This window comes from Salvelinus sp. IW2-2015, linkage group LG15 (assembly GCF_002910315.2).
Source record: "Salvelinus sp. IW2-2015 linkage group LG15, ASM291031v2, whole genome shotgun sequence".
Lineage (NCBI taxonomy): Eukaryota > Metazoa > Chordata > Actinopteri > Salmoniformes > Salmonidae > Salvelinus > Salvelinus sp. IW2-2015.
In genome coordinates, this window is record NC_036855.1 from 64,859,678 (window position 1) to 64,887,176 (window position 27,499).

A 27,499-nucleotide genomic window follows, 5' to 3' on the forward strand; every position below is an offset into this window, starting at 1 on the left:
ATGTCAAGATGTCAAGGTTTGAAACAGATGACTATAGAAAAGCTCATAAATCTGAACATATATCTTGTCCTGTGAAAAAAATACCCTTGAAATGTGTCTTATCATGTGCAGTGCCTCCACACACACCTGTATCTATATGAAAAGTATACTTCATTAAAAAGAAATGGGTAGTACTACAGGGCACTACCCTGGCTTAAGGTCACATGGCTCCAGGCTCCAGGACAAACAGCCTGTTTGCTGTTGACATGTCAGACATGGTGGAGCATCCACTGACTCCCCTCAGAGACTAGCCTCAACTGTCCACAGCCCACGTTGACCTCAATCCCATACCATCATACATTACACTGGGCTTCAGGGGAGGTGAGCTCTTATAATGTGGCTACCACCATACAATAGATCATAGCACAAAGTCTGGTGTCAGTGCTCTGTATAATCCAAGGAGAATAGGGTTGTTGGAATGGGGTTGTTTGCAGTGGCATGTCATATATAATCATGTTATCAGGCACAGTAGTCACAATGACATCCCCTGGTTATATGATGCCCTTGAGAGGAGAAGACACAAGACTCGTCATCTCAGTGCCATCAGGCGCTCTACCATTGGCTCTCACAGAGCGCTGGCTTATGTGCTGCTGTGTGGTGGTTTACATGCTCATGTTCATTCATAGTGGGCAAGATAACAGTAATGCCACTGTGAATATACACTGAGTGAACAAAACATTAAGAACACCTGTTCTTTCCATGACATAGACTGACCAGGTGAATCCAGGTGAAAGCTATGATCCCTTATTGATGTGACTTGTTAAATCCACTTCAATCAGTGTAGATGAAGGGGAGGAGACAGGTTAAAGAAGGATTTTTACGCCTTGAGACAATTGAGACATGGATTGTGTATTTGTGCCATTCAGAGGGTGAAAGGGAATAACAAAATATTTAAGAGCCTTTGAACGGGGTATGGTAGTAGGTGCCAGGTGCATCAGTTTGTGTCAAGAACTGCAACGCTGCTGGGTTTTTCATGGTCAACAGTTTTCCATGTGTATCAACAATGGTGCACCACCCAAAGGACATCCAGCCAACTGTGGGAAGCATCCCTGTGGAACGCTTTCGATACCTTGTAGAGTCCATGCCCCGACACATTAAGGCTGTTCTGAGGGCAAAAGGGGGTGCAACTCAATATTAGGAAGGTGTTCTTGATGTTTTGTACACTCAGTATATATCCCCTCAGGGCCAGCCCTAGCCTTTTGGGGGACCAAGGCGAGATTTGGTTGGGGGGGCCCCAACCTCACAGGCAAAACATTTTAGTTCCCCCCCCCCTTGACAGCGGAGAGAACATTTTGAAGTTTTAAAGCAAATTTCCTGAAATTCTATACATTTTGCCATGAATTTTCCCATGTTTATATGATATCTGAATGAGAGTGACTAACAAAACCAATTGGGGCCCCCTGGAGATCACCCTTCGTGCTCGATTGGTAATTTGGCCATGATTACTACAAGTTTAGATAGCTGGTTAGACTAATTTACCAATCTAAAAAATATTAGCTGACATGGGCTAATTGAGTGACTGTCAGAACAAGAGGAAAACTGCTGTGACCACCTATGTTGCTTATGCCCAGGGCTGGCCCTGCATCCCCTGCATGATAGGGATATGACCTTGTCATTGGCCATGCACATGTATCATGCCATTGTTTACAGTACTGTATGTATGCATCATGATGTCATGCTGTCATTCAGACCACACTGTTGGCATGATCACATAGGTCTCGTGATGTCACCTCGGTTCATGGAGTCTGCTTCGGAATGTTTGGTGCAAGATGTAGGTCTAGTATTGTCTTTTGAAAGAGTTTAATCCTATTCAGGTGTTTAAATCACATTTTTAGTGATGGTTTCAATCTGATTATTGGAAAATTAGGGACAAAGATGATTTGAGTAATACTAAGAGGGCTGCCACGGAAAAGACAAACTGTCTCTTATCTGCCCTCTGCTGGAGTTACCAAATGGGTAGTATTGCAGTATTGCTGTACGTGGTGGTGAAGTATAAATATCTGATTTACCTCAACATAAGGCTTGCAGTATGATGATATTTGTATGGTGGTGTAGGGCAGAGGACATGGTGATGGGGTGCTGTGGTGTCTGGGTGTGCTGTAGAGTGAGGTGATCCAAGGTTGTGTAGATTCACTGGTTTGGCAGCTGTAAAAGGAGGTGTGCTAGTCAGTCAGTGTTCTGGAGTGGATTAATCCTAGGTTCTGGGTTCAGAGGGTWTAGAGTTCTGTAGAGTGGTGTGGTCCTAGGTTCTGGGGTCAGAGGGTTTAGAGTTCTGTAGAGTGGTGTTGTCCTAAGTTCTGGGTTGGAAGGGTGTAGAGTTCTGTTAGAGTGGTGTTGTCTAGGTTCTGGGTTGGAAGGGTGTAGAGTTCTGTAGAGTGGTGTTTGTCCTAGGTTCTGGGTTGGAAGGGTGTAGAGTTCTGTAGAGGGGTGTGATCCTAGGTTTCTGTGGGTTCACTAAGTTGGCAGCTGTAGAAATAGGTGAGTGCTAGTCAGTCAGTGAGTCAGTCAGTCAGTCAATGCTGCTCTACATCCCAGAAGTCTGAATATAATTCCCCAGTAGAGCAGTGGACCGGCAGTAGACTGCATCTGGATCTCACTGCAAGAGCAAGCCTCTCTCTGTCGTTCTCCCTCTCTCTGCCTCTCCTCTCCTCTACCCCCAGGTGTTACTGCTGCTTGTCCACCTTCTGTTGCCTGGACTCTTGAGTCAGAGTGCGCTCAGCAAGGGCTCCTGTGTTCTTTTCTTTCAGCCCTCACTATGAGATCCACGTGGTATAAAAATCTAATATGTCACATACACCAGATAGTGCAGTGAAAGGTTGTTGTTTACAGGGTCTGCCATAGTAGTACAGCGCCCTGGAGCAAATTAGGGTTAAGTGCCTTCTCAAGGGCACATCGCAGATTTTTCACCTTATCGCTCAGGTATACAAGCAGCGACCTTTTCATTACTGGCCCAACACTCTAACCGCGATGGCTGAGCTATGTGGTTAATAGTAACCAATGAATTTGTGCATTTGTGATACATCGCATACAAACAAATCTAACAACGTTCCATACTAAAGACAAGACATGTTAACATTACAAAAAGCCTTATGGATGATTTAAATTATCTTTATAGCATCTGTCCTCACATTGCCACTAATGCTGTTAAAACCTTAATCCTTCAGTCTAATTATGGAGGTGGACTGAAGGAGGCGTTTGTTATGAAGCATCAACTTCAAAGCTCGAGATTAATCCCACCTTTGCAGACGTTATGTGTGTGTGTGTGTGTGTGTGTGTGTGTGTGTCGTGTCAGTCGTCAGTCAGTGTGTGTGTGTGTGTGTGTGTGTGTGTGTGTGTGTGGTGTGTGTGTGGTGTGTGTGTGTGTGTGTGTGTGTGTGTGTGTGTGTGTGTGTGTGTGTGTGTGTGTGTGTGTGTTGTGTGTGTGTGGTGTGTGTGTGTGTGTGTGTGTGTGTGTGTGTGTGTGTTTAATCCACTGTTAACCATTGTTAACCATTTTCTCTCTGGTTTTCCCCCAGCAGGAACGAGATGCTAGTTTTGCGCAGAAGAAAGCTGAGCGGCAACAGTTAGAAGTCACTTCGCCGGACAAATACAGACTGCCAAGGTACATCCATTAGATTCGCATATTTGATTTCAAGCTTTTCTTACTACATGTTTTTACAGTTATTACAGGGTCAGATCTAGGTTGTGTCCTTGAAGCAAAAACACCATCAAATGTGTTCTGTTTGTACTCTCTTTCCTTTCTCCCTATGTCTCAATCTCTCATTCCTCTCCCTTTCCTTTGCCCTCGCTCCCTACACCTCTTCACTGGCCTGCTGTGTTTGTGTTTGTGTTTCTGTCTCCACTGTGTGTGCGACCAGAATGAGCTGGATGACACTCAGATCCAGCAGGCGGGGGATGACGTGGAGTGCCCACAGAGCTACCAAGATGATGCGTGACGACACAGGAGGAGGCGTCCAAAACGTCTGTCCCTCGGGCCAGCTGACCAACATCTCAGAATGTGGACATGGACCCAGCGAAGGAACAAGGCCCAGGCCACCGGCTGGAATGACCTCAAACAGTCTCTGAGAAGTGCAATCTCATGTGATCGGCTGGCTGACTGAATTCCTGCTCTCTCTCTATCTCTCCTCACTTATCTCTTTATCTGTACAAACAAGGATCTATGTAAGTATTCAATATGATCTATGATATCATGTACAAACGTGATATTATGTGCTTTGAATAGCACACACATACAGTCAACCACTGCCTCACCACCCACAAAACATACTGCAGCAGCTTCTGGCCAAGGAACAGAGAAACACTGTCTAAGCTGTGCGGGAGATCAGAGTAACAATGTCTAAGCTGTGGGGAATCAGAGTAAACAATGTCTAAGCCTGGTGGGGGAACAGAAGTAAACAATGTCTAAACTGTGGGGGAATCAGAGTAAACAATGTTAAACTGTGGGGGAATCAGAAGGTAAACACTGTCTAAGCGTGGGGGAAATCAGAGTAACACTGTCTAAGCTGTGGGGAATCAGAGTAAACAATGTCTAAACTGTGGGGGAATCAGAGTTAACAATGTCTAAAACTGTGGGGAATCAGAGTAAACATGTCTAAACTGTGGGCGGAATCAGAGTTAACAATGTCTAAACTGTTGGAGGGAATCGAGTTAACACTGTCTAACTGTGGGGAATCAGGTAAACAATGTCTAAACTGTGGGGGAATTAGAAGTTACACATGTCTAAACTTGTGGGGGAATCAGAGTAAGTAATAGTCTTATGCCAAAAGCCCTTCAAGAAGCATTTTAAACAATGCACGAAAGCTATATAACTAGTCTTTAAGTGTGTGACTTAAATTCAAACTTTCTTGTCTAGGGACCACATTCAGTACTTACAAACGAGTGTCTGTTATTCTATCGCAGCGTAAATGTTTTGCGTGTTAGCCTGTTCTGTTGGTCCATCTAGTTATGGTCATTAACTCGTTGGGGCCTTGCTAAGAGGACAGCTCGTCTCTGTAAGTGCCAACCCATCTAACTTTCAAACTCTGGCCTTTTAACGTTCCATAATGACCCCTGACCTCTCCATCTCAGTGTTGTTTTGTGCTGGTGGTTTGGTGTCGTTTAACACGCTATGATATGTCAAAGTGCCCTGTCTTTGAAAAAATGTCATCCTCTGGGCTTGAGTGCTGTCATCAGTGTTTAATAAGTACACCATACTCATGAACAATATATCGAACATATATATGACATATAGTTTTGTATTTGTCTGATCTTGTTGTTGTATCACTAAAATAAAAGACGCAGGTGAGAGAGGAGAGGGGGTTGTCAACCTTATTGTATACAGTGTAATATACAGTATATATTTCTCAAATACCATGGTTCATGTCTAATAGTACATGTTGAACATCCTTTGTACATTACAGTAATTGCCATTTGAAGAAAGGATGGTGAAACATCCTTAGTAGCTTGTTTTATGTGATAGCTACTTTGTGCTTTCTTGTCAGTTCCATGAAGCAAAACAAACAAGTGTGAATATAATTAATTCTTACTCAAGTCTTACAGAGCCTGATCACCTATACATATCTATCTGTATTAAAATGTGTGACCTGCGATGATACTTTAAAGCCAACAGCAAGACCTTTCATTTCCAGTCACCCTATGGGGTGATTCAGGTTGATCTCATGATGATATTTCAGGAAGAGACATGTTGTTCATGATGTTTCTGTTTCCTGTCCACTCTTTGCTTCTTTTACATCATCTTTGTTTTTCAATGCTGTATGAAACGTATTGATTTTTGACTGACTGTTGAAACCATAATAAACAGATTTTTATAATGTATGCGTCATGTTTCTCCATTTGTTATCCAGCCAGTCTGACCATCTGGTCAGAAACTCCAGGACGGAAGATTTATAACATATAATTTACAGTAGCCATCGTTTGAGGCTATAAAACAAAACCTAATGTTCTGAACACTAGGTGGAGACAAAAATACAACGTCATCGGAATGTTTGTTGATTAGTGATTGTTGAATTAATGACAAACGGAATTTAATCCTTAATCCATATTAGCCCCTAATTATTATCATGAAATTATTATCATTACAATAATGAAAGGCCAAATGATTATGTTACAGTTGTTATAACCATTGTTATAACCACGTTCTTAAGTTAACCTTTATAATTATGTTTTTATTTTTTATTATAACCATTATTAGTGGCAACTTTACCTTCCAGTGAAGTCTGATAATAAGCTCAGCCATCTGGCAGAATCAATAGCTCTTTGCAAAAGTGTAGTGTTTTTCAGGGAGAAGCCAGCCAGAAACTGCTTTGTGACATTTCGAGACAGCCCGGGTGTCGCTACGGGTTTTTCCAATCGCTTTTTTCAAAACACGTTAGTTAGCATTTCAATAGCAGAGAAGCCTGAGCTATTGGTAGTTTTCAAGTGCGGTGTGAAAGGGGAGAGCTGTAAAATATATTGATGCTGAAACCTTCCTCTATTGATAGGCGCAGGGCGTGAACAATCTTCAGCCTAGAAAGACACTGTGCCACTGCATGGCCAATCTGACACAATTGGSGTGAAACGGGCCAGAAAATACTATTCTCTTCCATTCTGTTCTATCAATCAGGGCTTAAAAACTCACTAGAAAGAACAGCGTGAGGGAGAGTGAAAAGAGCGACAATTAGTAGAACTTTAAGTGAAACCCTCACTGTGCGACGGTTTTCATAGAGTTTTCCCTCCTCGAGTTATCGCTAAAAAGGAACAGATTWGTTTTTTTCTGCACTTAAAATTGGAGCAGTGGGTGCAGATGTGAGCTTCTAGCAATGGAATGCCTTCTGTCGACTGCTAGGGGGCTTGTGTGCGCCCCACACTCACTACCTCCCCAAACGTTGACGTGTTTTGTAAGGGGGACCACACAGGTCGTGAGTTTCATTAAATTTATAAACATTTTATTTATCCTGTATGACGAGCAGATTGCCAAAAACTACTTTGCTATAGAAATGAGTCCCACGYACTCSTCAARGACGACCAATCGTTGACCAGGATTGTAAATGGGAGAGGGGGCAAGGAAAACTTTCCTTTCTTTTTCTGGAAAAGGAGGGGTGTTGTGGGGGAAAGATTAACGAAGCGTGAAGCGTAACTGCAAGAGGGGGACAAAGACACATAGCGAGAGAAAATGCTACAGTGAGAAGAGGCAGTCCTAATGAATTCAACCAAAATAGTATGGAATACAGAACATGGAAAATATGAAAGTTTTTTAAAGCCAAGAAAGTTGGACGTATTTTGAAAACAAGAGTAAAGAGTTATGCTTTCAAACGAGGGCACGAAATGTGGATAGTAGGTGTCCGAACTTTGGACTGCGCATGTGGTCACTTTTTGTTCCTTTTTTACTGACACGACTGTGACAGTTTTGCGGAGGATAGTGTTGCTTTGTTGCGTAGCTGACTCTATGCAAAGGATTTCAACATTTTTACTCATCCGTCCCAGACTGGATTCATTCTACCGCATAAAACGGACTGTTATTCCACAACTGTCAAGCGTGTATTGGAGAGGCAGAGGGATGTCTTTAGGTTTGTAGCTAGGCCTACTGAACACATTCATGTTTGCACCATGAAGGCTTACTAAACACATTTATGTTTGGACCATAAACGCCTCATACTAAATGGGTTTATTAGTTACATTACGTTTTAAATTCATCATAGACTTGGCTGTCCCGCACTAACTGGAGGAAAATGTGCGCATCGTCGAACTAGAGCTCTCTCCAGCATGAAAAGTTGGTGCAGCGCTCTGGCGCTCTTCTCATCGGTGCTGTTGGCGCTAGATGCCCAGTTAATATGTTGGCAAGCCCTGCTCCGATGCCACGAGGAGGCAGACTGTGAGCTTGCATATAGCCAGTATCTAGCCGCCTGTGAAGGAAACATCAGAGGCACCAGGAGGCAATGCCCCAGCCACTGTATCAACGCGTTGATAAGACTGAATCACACCCGCAATGGCCCTTACCTCGAYAGGTGTGACTGTGGTCAGGACATGGAGTGTAGGGATGCAAAGCGGGCGATTGAGCCATGCCTCCCCCGGAGGTATCCTGGAGACGCGGGGGGGATAGGATGCACAGAGGCCCGTCAACGKTGCGAGGASGACACCGGCTGCCACTCCTCCCTGACAGCCTACTTGTCTTACTGTGGGCAACTCTTCAACGGCAGGAAATGCTCGTCCAGGTGCAAGGCCACAATACAACAGATGCTATTCATCCCAAATGGCATGCTACTAAACCAGTGTGTGTGCGACGGGGTGGAAAGGCCGTTCTGTGAGGTAGTCAAGGAGAACATGAGCAAACTGTGCCAGATTGGAGACCACAGTGTTATTTCAGACCAGGCAGATATGGACGATATGTATGAGGATGAAGACTATGAGTCGAAAACAGAGGAGATATATCCTCCTGACTCAAATGTTAGTTCCCCGCAGCTGTCAAGCTATATGGCCTTATTATGCATCACTCTCGCACGGATATTCTTTTGAGAAATGAATGTGGCCTCTTGTTGTGACCTCTCAGTTGGACAGACAGGACAGTCTGCTCGGGGACGGGTCCAATCAAATGAGCACGTGGGTTTGATGTAGCGGAATACTATTTGCTACTAGTAATCTCCTATGGGCCTAATTGATTTTTCATATTTTGATGTGATGCCTTAATGCCTTCATCTGGGACACAAGAATTTACAGGACATTCAGACCACCAATTCAATTTGCAAACTAGGCCTAGGCTACTCATGAAATATCCTAGGTCGAAACTGTTCTGGAGTGTAAAGATCCATAAAGTGATTGTTTAAGGAGAAGTGAACCAAACATGACTTCATTGTAACAATACTCCTCATTGGGCATTGCATCCATTACTTCTGGGCTACCTTTTAAACTCTTATGCCTATTTGTTTAGTTTTGTCTCAATGGTCCTTGGAGTGTGGCTTTATTAAGACTTAAGATAAACATTGGACCAGTCCAGTTTCTGTTTGCTTTCCTCTTTATTTTAGGGGCCTCTGCATTGTTGCAGCCATCACACTTCAAATATTTGTGGGGAACTGCCAGTGAACAGACAAGGGTTTGGAATCAAGTAGAACTAGTTAAATTAACTGAAGTGCCTCTCCAGCCCCCCATGACACATCCCCCACTCTTGATAGTTTTATTTAAAATGTCCCCCCACTCTCCCCCTTTAGGGACCCCCCTTTCTTTATTGAAAGCAAGAAGTCACCTTTCTCCTTATAGACTGGCCTCTTCAAGATGAATGTGGACTTATGGTAGACTTATATGGACAAAAGAAGAGGCACTAGTGTTTTTTTCTCAGAAAAAAATAAAAAATACCAGTTTATTACTATGAACAGCAGTACACAAGCTACTTGTTAATAGGCCTAGTTTAATTTATTATTCATTTCATATAAAGTGTAATGGGTTCCTTTCCAGGACAGAAACATGCTTGACAGTTAGCCTAGATATTTAGRAAGAAGYGAAAAAGCTAAGAAGTTATTCCATTATTTTTTTATGAAGCTAATCCTTCCCGTGTCTTGTCATTATCTTTACAAGATGTCACTTGAAGTTTTTCTAAACTAATCTTTGTTTTTGTCATGKTCGTCAATGTCATTTCTTTTTTATTTCACCTTGTTGGGTAGATGCTGGTCCATAGGGAAATGTAACTGTCATGTTGATGTTAAATTATATACATAAAAAAAGAAAATAATGAAGGAATCTATGTTTTACATGTATATGTCATATATGAATGCTGTAAATTAGTGTCCAATTTTGTCCTTTGTGACTTTGCAGTCAATACACCACCTCATGAATAATATGGCAGTGGTTTACATGTACAAAAACAATGTTTTTTGAAATAATTCTGCAGGTAGATTTGTCATCTCAACCAGTGTGGAAAGAAATAATGGATACTTGTTATATATGGAAAATAATTTATGTAATAAAATGATTAAGTGTGAGTCAAAAAGTCCAACTGTTTATTTGACATCCTGTATGTTATTCAAAGTAGGAATGTTTCCCAACCCCCAACTAAATGAATCATCACACCAAAACTATCAGATCTAAACTATAGGCAAATGTAACTGCGCTGGAACTAGAGAAGACTGGAATGTTCAATAAGGGAAAAATTTCATTTTGGATCAGGCTCCAAAGTCACGTGTCGCCTTTGAATGTGAACTTGTGCCATTGCCAAGCAAAGCTAAAGGACCAGCAGACATTGAATCGGTTTGAATGTCTACTGCATTGATCTTTGAAATGATACACTTGCATTTCTGGTAGTCCTGGCAATAGCAACTTTTACATGAAAAGACAAAACAGGACCTCTCACTACTGTCTTCTCATATCATCCACCTTCCCTGGAATTTTTAAAAACATTTTAGAGACACGTATTTAGAACACGGTGATTGCATCTAAATGAATGCCTCCTGTGGCTTCTGAAAAGTAACAGTGTGATTGCTGTGTACCTTTCATTATACCAAGTACCATTGTGTGATACTTTAGGGATCAGGCCCAGTGTAACTGAAACCCAAGCAGGAATGTTAAGTGTCTGACTGCACAATACATCTTATTTGGAAGAGAAGGCCAGGACTCTCTGTGCTCTTTGAGAAATTTCAGGTTTAAGTTACTGCTTCCTTTGACACTGTGTCTAGGAAACAACCAGATAAATTGTACCTAATTACTTGTGTGTAAATGGCACTTTCTGTGTCAGTGTTGAAAGGTCAGTCACGACTCTTGAGAATGCAGGATTGTGCATTTGATCGTTTTGCCTTACAGTGCTTCTCAGTTCTCTTGGTCTTCAATGACCTTTTCAGAGAAATAACAATGGAAATATAGCACATTAATAAATGTATCATTTTTATAACACAGTGAGAATGCAATGGGTGTTTTTGTGTCTACTAATCTCCTAAATCCTGCTAATAACCTTTTGAGTAGGTTAGTAGGTAAATATAAATCCTTGGCACAAATAGCTCATAGTAATAATTCTTTATTTACAGGTCCTTAACAAACTGTATGGAAGTGTTATGTAATCTAAGTTTGAACGAGTCAAGATGTGGAATTTGAAGTCATGACAGGAAATCTGTGTTCAATTCATAGTTCCTTTGACAATAGACTGACCAAGTTGTCCCCTTCCCATCTTCACCCAAATCAAATTTGATTGGTCACATGCACAGAATACAACAGGTGTAGACTTTACAGTGAAATGCTTACTTACGAGCAAGTATTTTGTTTAGAAAATAATGTAATTCTCAACAGACTTTAGATTGTTCAAAAGTGCGTTTCACTGGTGCATTTATAAGCGGAAGGGAGGGAAAGGGATTCTGTATAGTTGAGGTAAGACCCTCCTAACTCAGCCAATCTGTCTAACCATCGCCATGCATCTCAAAGTTGTCCYACTCTAACTCACCCWCACCCSTCCTTCAAATCCCCCACTCAGCTTCTGGGAACAAAATCAAAACAAACAGAAGCAGGGGAGCCTTGGGGTGAGTGGGGGYCGGCAGAGGGAGGATTTACAGAGGCTGCAGTGTGCTGGAGCCCATTTTCTAAATTATCTTTATTCAACGTTTCTCTGAAACAAACCCCTGCCTGCCCCCAGGCCTACGAGAGGGGGTGACACAGGGATTTAGGGGAGAGTTTTGTCTCTCATCTGTACAATGTTCTATTCATGATAGCAGTCTACCCACTGTGAATGGTTGATGTGTGTGTGTTTGGGGGTAGGGAAGTTGAGGGGTCCTTAGTTCCTTACGGATTAACCTCCCCCCCTTATAACTTTAGCTGATGTCAATACAGCTCCACCGTCGTCCCATTAGGAGTACCAACAGAGGCTGATAGAGTGCCAGGAGAGGGGGAAAGGGTACAAGTGCTCATGATGGAGCTGAACTGAAATGGAGGCCAATTAAACRCACAATGCCACAGGGCTGTGGTTGGTTGGCAAGGGGGTCAAAGGGGTAAAAGGCATAGTGGTTCACTATTCAACTTTTTGGCATTCCCTTATAGCGTATACCGCCATCTCTACTGGTGCTCATGCCAGTCCTCTACACGCCCTGCTACCCTGGACTACATTAGGGCTTCCTCGCCTTACGTTATGGAAARGGGCCAGRTGTGTCCTCAGGAGAGGGAACCAAATGGTGACTACATGGCCACGAGACAGCAGTAGGCCTCCAACAGGCAGTGACAGACTCACCAAGACATCCATGAAACCTTACACTCAGACCACAATATTATTTTACCAAGCTTTACATTTCAACCCGAACTACAAGTACAGTGCCTTCGGAAAAAAGTATTCAGACCACATTATTTTTCCCACATTTTTTACAGCCTTATTCTAAAATTGATTAATCGTTTTCCCCCCTCATCAATCTACACACAATACCCCATAATGACAAAGCAAAAACTGTTTTTTGAAATTGTTGCTAATTTATTAAAAATTAAAAACTGAAATATCACATTTACATAAGTATTCAGATCATTTACTCAGTACTTTGTTGAAGCACCTTTGGCAGCGATTACAGCCTTGAGTCTTCTTGGGTGGGACACTACAAGCTTGGCATATCTGTGTTTGTGGAGTTTCTCCCATTCTTCTCTGCAGATCCTCCCAAGCTCTGTCAGGTTGGATGGGGAGCGTTGCTGCACAGCTATTTTCAGGTCTCTCCAGAGATGTTCGATCAGGTTCAAGTCCGGGCTCTGGCTGGACCACTCAAGGACATTCAGAGACTTGTCCCGAAGCCACTCCTGCGTTGTTTTGGCTGTGTGCTTAGGGACGTTGTCCTGTTGGAAGGTGAACCATCGCCCCAGTCTGAGGTCCTGAGCACTCTGGAGCAGGTTTTCATCAAGGATCGCTCTGTAGTTTGCTCTGTTCATCTTTGTCTCGATCCTGACTAGAATCCCAGTCCCTGCCGCTGAAAAACATCCCCACAGCATGATGCTGCCACCACCATGCTTCACCGTAGGAATGGTGCCAGGTTTCCTCCAGACGTGACACTTGGCATTCAGGCCAAAGAGTTCAATCTAGGCTTAATCAGACCAGAGAATCTTGATTCTCATGGTCTGAGAGTCTTTAGGTGCCCTTTGGCAAACTCCAAGCGGGCTGTCATGTGCCAGTTACTGAAGAATGGCTTCCGTCTGGCCACTCTACCATAAAGGCCTGATTGGTGGAGTGCTGCAGAGATGGCTGTCCTTCTGAAAGGTTCTCTCATCTCCACAGAGGAACTCTAGTGCTCTGTCAGAGTGACCATCGGGTTCTTAGTCACCTGCCTGACCAAGGCCCTTCTCCCCCGATTGCTCAGTTTGTCCGGGCGGCCAGCTCTAAGAAGAGTCTTGGTGGTTCCAAACTTCTTCCATTTAAGAATGATGGAGGCCACTGTGTTCTTGGGGACCTTCAATGCTGCAGATTTGTTTTGGTACCATTCCCCAGATCTGTGCCTCGACACAATATMGTCTCTGAGCTCTATGAATTCCTTCGACCTCATGCCTTGGTTTTTGCTCTGACATGCACTGTCAACTGTGGGACCTTACATAAACAGGTGTGTGCCTTTCCAAATAATGTCCAATCAATTGAATTTACCACAGGTGGACTCCAATCAAGTTGTAGAAACATCTCTAGAATGATCAATGGAAACAYGATGCACCTGAGCTCAATTGAGTCTCATCGCAAAGGGTCTGAATACATATGTAATAAGGATTCTGTTTTTTTTTGTTAATGAGTGCAAACATTTCTAAAAACCTGTTTTCACTTTATCATTATGAGGTATTGTGTGTAGATTGCTGAGGATTTTTATTTATTTAATCCATTTTAGAATAAGGCTGTAACGTAACAAAATGTGGAAAAAGTCAAGGTGTCTGAATACTTTCCAAAGGTACTCTATTTTAATTTACTCAATCTTGGGCTTTATCTCAAAACACAATGAATACAGGCCATGACAACACATTACATAGCCAATTTTAATTCAATTGAATCAGCCTTTTACGGTAATAAATAATTTATAAAATCATACAAAACAATACACAATTGTGAGTTTTCAATTCGACACATTTCTTCCTTTTCAGTTACACCATTCCATTTCCTGATTAAACAGCAGATAGCCTCCTATGATACAGCATATTCACAAATACTAAAAGTTCCCTTGAAAGTAGATTCATGCACACAACCTTGCTCACTGAAAACAAACAGAAAAAAAATACCCACAACAGCAATAACGGTTAACCTGTCACCAAATTTCCAACCTTTTGGCAGGCTACTAAAGCAGGCTGATTTGTGACGCACGCCTTGACTTCACAGTTGCTACTGTATGCCTTCATCCTGACCGGTGCCAACCCAAAAGTAAATGAAAGTCTACAGAGTAAATAAGGCAGCAGCCGCACCTCTCCAGTTTTCCTCTCATAGTGGTAGAGGCTGCTCCATCAGCAGAGGGAGCGTGGTGAGGCTGTGGTCAGGCCACAGAAAAGGGATTTAGTTTGTGTGTGTGTGTATGTGTGGGGCGACAGAAGGGCTTTCCCAAATATTCATGATACATTTCGATAACTCCCATCAGTTACAGACTACAAACTTGCTATGCTGGGTAGCCATTCTGAGTTCAAGTCGCCATCTATTGTGCAACTACAAGCACTTGAGGCTCATTATTACTCTTATTCATCCTGCAACATAACACAACAACATGATACAGCACTAGTTTATCATGACAGTACAGTATTAGCATACAAGCTGTCCAGCCTTTCCATATGAATGGTTAGGCAGGAGAACTTAGAGGCTGAGCAGTGACTGGAGACTGTGACAGTCTTCTGTGTTGTGTTGGTGAGGGGGATGCAAGGCTGACAAGCTGCTAGTTGAAGTCCAGGCAGAGTAATAACAGAGTAGATTGTCTCTGACGCCATAGCCTCCATTTCCAGGCTTTCTCATGTTTGTTGGGAAACAACAGCCGTGCGATGATTGAGACTTACGAGTATGGTGATGCGAGACTAATGAGGCCATGGTCTCGGATGCCTGAGGGATTCCTTAGCCTGACCCGTAGAGGTTCAGGAGGTCTGGTGCTCCGCAGGCACGATGGCCCTCTCTCTGGTTCCTACTGCCAGGCTGGCTCACTGCACACAGCATGCTGAGGAGGGCGAGCATCGACAGACAGATGTGTTAGAGACTGCATTATCATCATATAGACAWGGCTTACCTCAGTACTGATCTGTGAGTAGATTTCTGTTGAGTAATTAAGATTTCCAATGTATTCAATACACATGGCAATAAAAAMGTATAATGGRTGTATTACMGTCCTGTATTATGGGACKAGCTCAGAGACTGAGGCTGTGTACCAAATGGCACCCTACTCCCACATAYCTCACTACTTTTGACCGGGCTGAACTATGTATGTAATAGGGTGGCATTTAGGATACCGATTGAGAGCATTAGGCCTAGACTTTACTGCTTTGTTTGTAGTTAGCGTAGTAGTAGTTTAAGGTCACCAGCCAGACAGTCTTGGGGGTTGCTGTGACCCCTCCAGCTGGAGAGCTGCCAACATGACATGGCTGACTGTGGCCGCCGGTGTGTTAAAATAACAGCAACATAACAAGCCATGTTTATGAAACCTGAATCTGTTCCAAATTCATTGAACCCCCTTTGCACATAATTCCTCTGGAATTTCTAACTCGAAACAGGATATTGTCTGGCTCTACTATATATCAACTAACTCCCTCCCTCGCAGCTAGTGTGTGTGTTGTCCATGTGTGTGCGTTGTGCATGTGTGTGTGTGTGTTATGCATGTGTGTATGTTGTGACTGGGGGGGTTCTTCTTCTTGGTTAGAGCCAAGTCTCACTTTCACAAGGTGGGTTTTATAAGAGGTCAGAGAGCAGAGCAGCCCAGCGCTGTGGAGGACTGAGCTGAAATCAAAGATCCAGACGCTCCCACGGGGAGGCCAGCATGGTAAGAGAGCGGCTTGTGTTTAACTAGTGGTAAAACCTCCACTGAAGGGAAATTTCATTACAGCTTCAGGTGGCCATTTTTCACTTAACCCCTGGTATATCCCACTGACCAGTCTACATAGCTGCAAGCCCCTCTGCTGGGACATTCTGTGACGCACACCCCTACACCAGCACGTACACAATATCTAAGGGGAAATGTGAATACTATGCTACCCTCACAGGGATACTCACAACTTCTCACAGATTCTGATAGAGGCTCTCTATCCATTGACACGTCTTTTTGGTTCTCCAGCATCTGAAAGACACACAAAAGATGATACGACTCAAAATCATGGACCAAAATGTTTGCTTGGGATTAAACACACTGAGATATAAATACAAACCTACAGGGTTTATATCTACTAAAGTCAAGTCATCGCTATTCCTACCTTGATCTGTTCTTTGAGGTATTCAGCTCMGGTCATTAGGCTCTTGATCTGCAAAGTGAGAGGTGGTGTTTAGTATGTAATCCATCTCCAGTCATCCACATTCTCCTTTCTATAACGTCTGGTGATGGTGATGATGAGGGTAGACCAAGGTGGATGGCTTCCTATAATGACCCTTTAAAAGACAGATCTGTTGTGGTAGAATAATCATCCTGACTGAGACAGAGGCGGCTGCATCCACCCAGACTCCCAACATTTTATATCATATTAACCTCAGCACCAAGGCTGTAATACTATAAAATCACACCCAAAGTAAGATTACAGCTGTAATATAAATGTATTAACCTTCCAACTAGATCAAGGCTGGTGTTCTTATATGATAAGCCCAGGCATATTGAACTGGGAATTACAGCCCTGAGTTAAGAAAGGCTGAACTGTGCTTTAGAGATGAACCAACACACATGGAGACCATTCCTAGCTGCAGTCGGGGCTCTTTGTGGTCTCGCACACATGCTTTCGATCTGCAGTCCTCCCCAGCGTTCGATTATTATAGCCGCATCTGAATTTACTTAAGCCAAGCGCCCATAAAACTTCAAATAGGGAGGTCTATGAGACCAGGTTTAAATCTCTCTCCCTCTGGGGTTTGTTGTTGAAACATTGTTGTGTGTTGTTGACCTGGTTGCTTGCAAAACAAATGCTCAAAACATGAAAGAATAACTTTCCTTTACCACTGAATATTAATACAGTCAAACTAATTGAAGTAACTGCTGTAAGAGTATAACCTCTCCAACTAAATGTCAAGGCTTAGCTATTTCACCTGACCATTGCTAGTGCAGTGGATACCATTATAGTGTCATATGACTGATATTTGTATAGATTTTTTTATTTAACCAGCTAGGCCAGTTGAGAACAAGTTCTCCTTTACAACTGCGACCTGGCCAAGATAAAGCAAAGCAGTGCGACACAAACAACAACACAAAGTTACACATGGAATAAACAAACATACAGTCAATAACACAATAGAAAAGTCTATTTACAGTGTGTGCAAATGTAGTAAGATTAGGGAGGTAAGGCAATAAATAGGCCATAGTGGCGAAATAATTACAATTTAGCAATTAAACACCGGAGTGAAAGATGTGCAGAACATGAATGTGCAAGTAGAGATACAGGGGTGCAAAGGAGCAAAAAATAAATAACAATATGGGAATGAGGTAGTTGGGTGGGCTATTTACAGATGTGCTATGTACAGGTGCAATGATCGGTAAGCTGCTCTGACAGCTGATGCTTAGTGAGGGAGATATAAGTCATCAGCTTCAGTGATTTTTGCAATTCGTTCCAGTCATTGGCAGCAGAGAACTGGAAGGAAAAGCAGCCAAAGGAGGAGTTGGCTTCGGGGATGACCAGTGAAATATACCTGCTGGAGTGTGTGCTACGTGTGGGTGCTGGTGACCAGTGAGCTGAGATACGGCGGGGCTTTACCTAGCAAAGACTTATAGATGACCTGGAGCCAGTGGGTTTTGCGACAAATATGAAGCTTGGGCCAGCCAACGAGAGCATACAGGTCGCAGTGGTGGGTAGTATATGGGGGATTGGTGACAAAACGGGTGGCACTGTGATAGACTACATCCAATTTGCTGAGTAGAGTGTTGGAGGCTATTTGGTAAATGACATCGCCGAAGTCTAGGATCGGTAGGATAGTCAGTTTTACGAGGTTATGTTTGGCAGCATGAGTGAAGGAGGCTTTGTGCGAAATAGGAAGCCGATTCTAGATTTCATTTTGGATTGAGATGCTTAATGTGAGTCTGGAAGGAGAGTTTACAGTCTAACCAGACACCTAAGTATATGTAGTTGTCCACATATTCTAAGTCAGAACCGTCCAGAGTAGTGATGCTAGACGGGCAGGCGGGTGTGGGCAGCGATCGGTTGAAGAGCATGCATTTAGTTTAACTTGCATTTAAGAGCAGTTGGAGGCCACGGAAGGAGTGTTGTATGGCATTGAAGCTCGTCTGGAGGTTTGTTAACACAGTGTCCAAAGAAGGGCCAGAAGTATACAGAATTGTGTCGTCTGCGTAGAGGTGGATCAGAGAATCACCAGCAGCAAGAGTGACATCATTGATGTATACAGAGAAAAGAGTCAGCCGAGAATTGAACCCTGTGGCACCCCCATAGAGATTGCCAGAGGTCCGGACAACAGGCCCTCTGATTTGAGACACTGCTCTATCTGAGAAGTAGTTGGTGAACCAGGCGAGGCAGTAATTTGAGAAACCAAGGCTGTTGAGTCTGCCGATAAGAATACGGTGATTGACAGAGTCGAAAGCCTTGGCCAGGTCGATGAAGACGGCTGAACAGTAACCGATGGCGGTTATGATATCGTTTAGGACCTTAAGCGTGGCTGAGGTGCACCCATGACCAGCTCAGAAACCAGATTGCATGGCGGAGAAGGTACGGTGGGATTCGAAATGTTCGATGATCTGTTTCTTAACTGGCTTTCGAAGACTTTAGAAAGGCAGGGTAGGATAGATTTTTAAAATTCTACCTTTATTTAACTAGGCAAGTCAGTTAAGAACAAAATCTTATTTCAATGACGGCCTAGGAACAGGACAGAACAACAGATTTTTACCTTGTCAGCTCGGGATTCGATCTTGCAACCTTTCGGTTACTAGTCCAACGCTCTAACCACTAGGCTACCTGCCTCACCTTATAGGTCTGTAACAGTTTTGGTCTAGAGTGTCTCCCTCTTTGAAGAGGGGGATGACCGCGGCAGCTTTCCAATCTTTGGGGATCTTGGACGATACGAAAGAGAGGTTGAACAGGCTAGAAATAGGGGTTGCAACAACTGTGGCAGATCATTTTAGAAAGAGAGGGTCCAGATTGTCTAGCCCAGTTGATTTGTAGGGATCCAGATTTTGCAGCTCTTTCAGAACATCAGCTATCTGGATTTGGGTGAATGAGAAATGGGGGAGGCTTGGGCAAGTTGCTGTGGGGGGTGCAGAGCTATTGACCAGGGTAGGGGTGGCCAGGTGGAAAGCATGGCCAGCCGTAGAAAAATGCTTAATGAAATTCTCGATTATCGTAGATTTATCGGTGGTGATAGTGTTTCCTAGCTTCAGTGCAGTGGGCAGAGGAGGTGCTCTTATTCGCCATGGACTTTACAGTGTCCCAGAACTTTTTGGAGTTTGTGCTACAGGACGCAAATTTCTGTTTGAAAAAGCGCAGGGGCTATTTGATGCTAATGCAGTACGCCACAGGATGTTTTTGTGCTGGTCGAGGGCAGTCAGGTCTGGAGTGAACCAAAGGCTATATCTATTCTTAGTTCTACATTTTTTGAATGGGGCATGCTTATTTAAGATGTTGAGGAAAGCACTTTTAAAGAATAAACAGGCATCCTCTACTGATAGAATGAGGTCAAAATCCTTCCAGGATACCCGGGCCAGGCGAATTAGAAAGGCCTGCTCACTGAAGTGTTTTAGGGAGCGTTTGACAGTGATGAGGGGTGGCCGTTTGACCGTGGACCCATTACGGATGCAGGCAATGAGGCTGTAATTGCTGAGATCCTGGTTGAAGACAGCAACGGTGTATTTAGAGGGCAGGTTGGTCAGGATGATATCTATGAGGGTGCCTGTGTTTACGGATTTAGGGTTGTACCTGGTAGGTTCCATAATAATTTGTGTGAGATTGAGGGCATCTAGCTTAGATTGTAGGACGGCCGGGGTGTTAAGCATATCCCGGTTTAGGTCACCTAACAGTACAAACTCTGAAGATAAATGGGGGGCAATTAATTCACATATGGTGTCCAGGGCACAGCTGGGGGATGAGGGGGGTCTATAACAAGCGGTAACAGTGAGAGACTTATTTCTGGAAAGGTGGATTTTTAAAAGTAGAAGCTCGAACTGATTGGCCACAGACCTGGATACCATGACATAGCCTGCAGGCTATCTCTGCAGTAGATTGCAACTCCACCCCCTTTGGCAGTTTTATCTTGGCGGATAATGTTATAGTTAACATGCAATAAACCAAGGCTTTTACGGTTACAGAAGTCAACAAATGATAGCGCCTGGGGAATAGGGGTGGAACTGGGGGCTAGGTTAACCTCTACATCACCAGAGGAACAGAGGAGGAGTAGGATAAGGGTACTGCTAAAGGCTATAAGAACTGGTCGTCTAGTGCGTTGGGGACAGCGAATAAAAGGAGCAGATTTCTGGGCGTGGTAGAATAGATTCAAGGCATAATGTACAGACAAGGGTATGGTAGGATGTGAGTACAGTGGAGGTAAACCTAGGCGTTGAGTGACGATGAGAGAGGTTTCGTCTCTGGAGGCACCAGTTAAGCCAGGTGAGGTCTCCGCATGTGTGTGGGGTGGGACAAAGGAGTTATCTAAAGCATTTTGAGTGGGACTGAGGGCTCTACAGTGAAATAAAAACAGTAAGAACTAGCCAAGACAGCAGTAGACAAGGCATATTGACATTAGAGAGAGGCATAAAGCAATCACAGGTGTTGATCAGGAGAGCTAAGACAACAACGGGTAAATGGCGATGAACGGGCAGAGCGGGTCAATTAGGTACATACAGGACCTGAGTTCGAGGCTGGGGCCGACAAGTAAACAAAATGACCTATTATTGAAACAGTCCAGGGGGCATCAGCTGTGTAGCCGAGTGATCATAGGGTCAAAAGAGCAGCAATAGGTGAGTCAGGGTGCAGTTCAGTAGTCACTACTATTCTAGGCGAGTAGGGGACACAGCGTTCAGAAAAGCTAGCGGGCCGGGGCTAGTAGATGGTTCTTCGGCGACATCGTAACAGAATAGCCTGTTGAGACCACATTGGGCGATCACGTCGGCAGTCCAGTCGTGATGGATCGGCGGGGCTCCGTGTCGACAATAAAGGGTCCAGGCCAATTGGCAAAGGAGGTATTGTAGCCCTAGAATTAGCTGGTATATGGGTGATATATGTACACCAAACTGCAATGTCACTGATCTACTACGTTCGTAGCTTTTATTCAGGGAAACATTCAGGTGACTACCAGAGAATACTCCTGGGTGTTGCGTCCCAGATATAGCTGTGCTTGTTTGGTCTCAGAGACCTGTTTGTTTGTATGTCTTCAGGTGCTCTGTGCTGTTACGGCGAGCACTGAACCAGGTGTCTCCTCACCCCCTTACCTCACATTCCTCACCAAAACCCTCTCATCCACCTCACCCCCAGTAACTCACCTCAACCCTCTCATCCACCTCACCCCCAGTAACTCAGATCACCTTCTCACCTAAAACCTCTCATCCACCTCACCCCCAGTAACTCACCTCACAGTGGAGCAACTCTCTCCGGCGCCCCTGGCCTTCAGCTGGAAGACAGACATAGAGGGGGAGGAGTGGGAGAAAGAGAAGGAAGGAGGGAGGGTGGAGAGAATATAAAGAGATTGATCACTGCTCTCCCAATCACCATGTTTGCACAAGAGTGGGTAATTTACCGAGCCAGTTTGGTTGTGATAGCCCACTGAGGCTCAGGGGGAACCCTTGAAACTGAAGCAGTCTTTCTTCAATTAGCCTGCCTGAGGAGGAGGGGAGCAGTTCTCCAGCAGCAAGGCATTCTGGGAAGGGAATGTAATCAACCAAAGGCTATAGCGAGACAAAAGGGACAATGTTTTCTCCTACAATCCCCTTGGTCTCGCTGACGTGCCACGGTCCCGTTCCCCCTGATCCATCAGATGATTTAACGACTCAAGCCGTCTCTTCTCTATTAAGACAGATAATAGTTTTTATTTGTTTCCAGTGTGTAATAACATTGAGAAATGAACTGTTGGGCTCTCAATGGAAACCAGATGGCAGCGAGCGGCTCTATACCACACACAGGGCGCTGGCACCAGGTCTCATCCACAGCTCAAAGCCACATCTTGCTCCAGCTCCACCATCATCATCCCTATCCCGCCTGCCTGCCTCGCCTCCCTCCGCCATTAGGACCATCTCCCAGATGAGGTCATGTGGAGTCAGGGCTAATAGAGACCAGGCCACAGCCTAGAGGAGTCTAGTCCACATACACTGAGCCAGAGCAAAGGCAGCCAGAGCGCCGAGGAGAGGAGACCATTATGGGCCACCACTGCCACCGTCTCTCTTTAATAACAATAACAGCCAGCCAAAACTGAGGGCTGGAGACACAGCAGGCACTCAGGTCAGGCTCTGCTGCGGTCTCTGATGTAATAGCCTCTTAATTCTGGAGATTGAATTCCGGTGCTACTCCCGGACTCCCCGCAGGGTTGTAAAATCACACCTGTGTTTATTAGAGTCCATGCAGCAGACGCTGTATGTGGCATAGATGACTGACTCATTGTTTTCCCCATCTAAAGGACTAATATAGTCTATGTGGGATTGTCAGTGAGCAGACCTTACCTGCCAGGGCTAGCAGTAGTTCTCCCAGACTCTGCTGGTACAGAGCCAGTGTATCATGATCCTCTATCCCATTCTCTTCCTGGAATGGAATACAAGTGTGTTATGAAAAGGAAGACATCCCACTATGGTATAGTAGTCCACTWTCAAGAAAGCCCCCAGATCCCATAGCACAGCCTTCACTGTAGCGGTAGCCTTCAATCCATCCTGCTGTAGACAGCATCTACAAGCCACTACCACCCTCCCAGCTCTCTCACTCCTCTCTGGTAGTCTCCCCAGAGCTCCATCATCATGCCCTGCCCTGCTCATGGTACCCAGTCCCCTCAGCTTACCATGGCGATGGCTGTAGATGCCAGCTCCAGAGCAGCCAGCACCCGTGGTTGGTCACGGGACATCTCTGAGAAGGGGACAGAGAGTGAGAGAGAGTAAGGGTTGGACCTGAGGCCTTCTCAGAACACCGCTTCTAGGTACTTTTCAATACCCAGTTACACTTGATAACGTGCTCCTTCTGAGTCTTATGAATGTGTTATCAAGTCCTTACGAAGGTTCCCTTCAAATAAAGTAGTGTTTAAATTAGGTCCTCTATACAAGGGTCATGAAATATGGTATCCATGATGTACAACGGGTAAAGTTAGCTGTATTACCTCTCAGGATGTCTCTGGTGGACTTGAACTGCTCAAAGCAGAGGCTGTTGTCTGCAGACACCAGAGCTTTCAGCCCCTCTGCCCTGGACACGTACTGACTAACCTGCAGTAGGGGTTTATATTGCTGTCATTCACTTCATTCTATGATGTCATCCATAGCATGTGTTTTTCATCCATGCCATATGTTATTCAAATAATTTCAGTCTAGCCTTTGGGGTACAAAAATACAATAGACCAAATATACTTATGTACTCTGTACCTTTTTCCTGAGGGCATCTTTACGCAGTCTGTCTGTTTCATCTGGAAAGGGGAGAGAAGATACATTTCTTAGACAGTTACCAATAGTGTTCTGATTATGTCATCTCCAGTTCTGTGAGCTTGTATCACTTTTCAGTTGATGTTGGACTGTGGTACAGAATTAGACATTATATAGATGAGAGACCTGAGAGAAGTTGTTATTGTGGCAGGTAGGGGCTGTGCATGTTGCTCTTACAGTGAATGGCAGGGACAAAGTGTTCCAGTGCGCTGCAGTACAGAGACAGGGCAGCTGATCTATCCCCCTCCTGGTCCTTCTGAACAGCTTTCAGGACCAGATCCTTCTGCAAGAGGAGACAAACAGCGAGTCACACCAATACATCTAACTCTCTCTCACACACCCGCATGCACCCGAACACACACACACACACACACACACCGCTTTCCCCAGGCTCTCTTCGTTGGGCATGTGCTCGAGGTCCACCCAAGGGTGGGAGAAGAACTGAGTGAAGGTGAGGCGGGTGTCAGGGTCCCTGTCCAGCAGCCGCAGCAGTAAGTCCCTGCAGTTCCTGGACACTCTGGCCCCTGCAGGCAGCTGAGACACACAACACAACCAGAGAACCACAATGTTTTTATAAGAAGTTGCACACATACTTTGTGTTATCCTTGATGATTTTAAATGCAGTTGTGCACTTGTGGCTGGAATTACATTTTTTTAAATTGTCTAATAAATTATATCTATCTTCCAACTAATTACACTCTGTCCTGACCACTGGATTGAGGAGGAGACTGTAGAACCCACTCCAGCACAGGAGTGTCCCTTCCAATAAGAAAGCACTGCGAGATAAGGTTTATTGGGCAAGTGTGCCACCCTGTGGTGGCAAATATACTCACAGGGGAAAGAATGATTCTTCTAACAGCAGTCACAGAATGAACAATCAATGCTACCACACATTTCTTTAAATAGATGTAATAGAGCTTACCTCGATGGGCTTGTCACTGCGGATCTTCTCCTCCAGTTCAGCATAGGATCTGGAGGCAAATGGTGCCCGGCCAAATAGTGTCTCTACATACAGAAGTAAGAACAACAAATAAATGATAAGAATAAGTGAGAAAGCAATATAAACTTAAACCATCTTTGGCATTCAAAGCGGTAACGTTGAAGTTTGATGTCACTGAAATGTCTGGTTTGTGCTTAAGAAAGCATAGAGTGTTCTTGAGGGGATAGTGTTCTATTTAATTGCACGAAGAGATGAGATAGTTATCCATTTAAATCTGTGCTCTTACCATACAGGATGACTCCCACAGACCAGAGGTCGACCCTMGAGTCATACTGCCGTCGACACACCATCTCAGGGGCCATGTAGAGAGGAGAGCCCCTCAGAGCACTCTGCTCATCCCACGGAGACATGTAACTCGCAAAGCCAAAATCTGACAACAGCATAGGGCAAAAATGTTTCAGTGCAAAGTGCACTAGACTAGTCTCAGTCAAGACTGTGATACACCTGGTAATACTTGGAGCAGCATTACAAAATCCTCTAATGCATGATTCAGTGGTGCAACTGTTGCATTCCATCATTTTAAATGTCACAACTGAAAAGCGCAGAGACAGTGCCACCAATAACCTCTGGCATATTGGCACTGCTATGATTTCGCAGCTATGATTCATATCACAGTCCCATGGTGATGAAATGCAAGAGATTAATAAAGATAGAAATGTGACCATAAGGAATACTGTATGTAAGTGTGATTGCGGCACTTGCCAGTGTGCTGTACCTGCTAGTTTAAGAACAGAACCATTGAGCAGAATGTTCTGGGGTTTCAGGTCCAGATGGGAGATGTTATGATTATGGAGAAACTGAAGTGCGCAGGCTGTTTTCAGACATGTAGCAAGAGAAGAGAAAGTAAGAGAGAGAGTGCCTTATTGGTGTTGGTCCCACCATTTTTTGTTATATGTATACTTTGACAATGTAAGTAATATAACTTGCCACGTCAATAAAGTCTGATTGATTTCAGTGGGAGAGAGAGAAAGAGAGAGAGAAAGAGAGAGAGATAGTGGGAGAGAGAGAGAGAGAGAGAGTGGGAGAGAGAGAGAACTGCTCAACATCATTAAATAGTGCTCTAAATAATGTAGGTTACTTATACCCAACGCACCACTGACTCTGGTGTGACTCACCTATCTGCTGCAGGAAGAGCCGAGCCACCCTCTCAGGTAGCAAGCGCCTACTGTGGATGAAACGGGACAGGTCCCCACCAGAACACCACTCCAGGATCAGATAGATGTTRTCACTGTCCCACTGACCAATGGCYGAGAACAGGATRAGACTCAATTCACTCAGACAAGGATATGAAATGTAGCCTGCTGAGTCCCAGATCAGTTTGTGCTSTCTTGTCTGYSAAGCAATGTGGGAGTCAGGWTAGCCTYTATGAAATGTACTTATATGAGTGGGGATGGGCTGYWTAAATATTAAACTGATTGTAAACCTGYAAGTCCTTCAGCTGAACAATGTGAGGGTGGCGAACAGTTTTCAGGATCTCTATCTCAGTCAGCAGGTTCTCCATAGACACCTTGTTCAGACTCTTCTTCCCAACCACCTTCACTGCCACCACCTCCCGGTTGTCCCCCTGTACACACAGATCCAGAAGACTGAACAATGCTCTAGTCTGGGACATGACATCAGTTTGMAWGRCAGGCTACAGYGCCAGTRTCAAAACTSTCATTTCTATTAYGGAAGTTGCTACTATTTACTTGTGTTGTTTATGCAAGTAGTTGTGCTTATAGGCTAGCTAGTAGCTAGCTAACTCGGTCTGCAACGAATGGCGTACCTTTCTGTAGGCTTTGTAAACTGTCGCATAGGTGCCACTGCCCAGCCTCTCTGTGAGAATGAAATTAGCCAGTTTCGGTGGGGCGAAGCTCGAAGCCATGATGATGATGATGTTCACAGTTGCATCAAAGTTGCTGTGGACCCCTTCACTGCTGCAAAATGCACTAGAACATATATAGATGAAGTTGGTCTATATCATTCAAATTTAGCCACAAAAGCAATGCCTATATCTGACCAGACTGAAGTGAAACAGGAACGTCTACAATAATGGCTGTTGCAGCTAGGTGCTAGCTAGTACGGTATTACATAGGATATGTTGAGCTGACTTGCTGTTACCTAGCAAGCAATTATTTTTCAACTCAGCCCATCTTCTATACTTCTCAGAAATGTGTATATTTAGACAAATATTTACCGTTATTCAAGTATAAATACTGCCGAATTTGCAGAATGATTCTTCTTCTTCAAAGTTGTATTGACAGACTACACCTATTGGTGTATTGCCGCCACCTATTGTACAGGGTATTGACACCAAAAATATTTCAATTTCAGGAAGGGGGCGACATAAAACAACAAAAATCAAACAACCGTCCCACTCCTTCAGTTACATTCAAATCACATCAATACCGAGACTCCGGTGCCTGTGAGTTGCAGAATGATTGTTTACATTGCTAGCTAGCTCCACTGTGAACATGTTGTCAGCTGGCAAAACCCGTCAACTCGTCGATACTCCAAACCACGGCACATTTTTCTACTGCCCTCTATCGGTTTGATATTTAATACTCGGCCTTATCTAGAAGGCCTTATCTGTAAAGGCAATCCAGAGAAGACAACCTCACATTTATTGAAATAGTAACCAGTCATTGCTACAGTAAAACTCTTACTATGTATGTGGCTTTTACAATAGCAGCATCAAGCCGACATTAACTGACTGTTCTAAATGTGAAAGTTACAACACAAAACTAAAGCGCAAGAGGGCGCTATGACTCCATTCCCATTCACTGTTGATGACAGGAAGACCCTATTCCCAGTTGCTGATGAAAGAGAATAG

The 27,499-nt window shown here is 44.1% G+C and overlaps 2 protein-coding genes across 4 annotated transcripts; one reads left to right on the forward strand and one right to left on the reverse strand.

Moving 5' to 3' along the window:
* Positions 1-6,870: 6,870 nt before the first annotated feature.
* Positions 6,871-10,606, forward strand: LOC111974632 (growth arrest-specific protein 1). The gene has a single exon (XM_024002515.2). It carries the CDS (start codon positions 7,780-7,782, stop codon positions 8,527-8,529), a length of 750 nt encoding a protein of 249 aa, XP_023858283.1. The 5' UTR covers positions 6,871-7,779; the 3' UTR covers positions 8,530-10,606.
* A 3,345-nt stretch (positions 10,607-13,951) lies between these two features.
* Positions 13,952-27,294, reverse strand: ulk3 (unc-51 like kinase 3). Of its 3 annotated transcripts, XM_024001549.2 has the most exons (18): positions 27,116-27,294; positions 26,864-26,958; positions 26,453-26,615; positions 26,111-26,251; positions 25,803-25,923; positions 25,403-25,498; positions 24,914-25,057; positions 24,610-24,692; positions 24,066-24,221; positions 23,865-23,970; positions 23,631-23,671; positions 23,372-23,474; positions 23,060-23,124; positions 22,731-22,809; positions 21,648-21,688; positions 16,360-16,407; positions 16,163-16,226; positions 13,952-15,116 (listed from the first exon to the last, which is right to left on the reverse strand). In XM_024001549.2, the coding sequence occupies exons 3-18, from the start codon at positions 26,549-26,551 to the stop codon at positions 15,100-15,102; spliced, it is 1,404 nt and encodes a 467-aa protein (XP_023857317.1). In that variant the 5' UTR covers positions 26,552-26,615; positions 26,864-26,958; positions 27,116-27,294; the 3' UTR covers positions 13,952-15,099. The 3 variants fall into 3 exon arrangements, with proteins under 3 accessions (XP_023857317.1, XP_023857316.1, XP_023857318.1); XM_024001548.2 differs by having other exon boundaries at positions 26,864-27,294; XM_024001550.2 differs by lacking the exon at positions 25,403-25,498 and having other exon boundaries at positions 26,864-27,294.
* Positions 27,295-27,499: the final 205 nt, after the last annotated feature.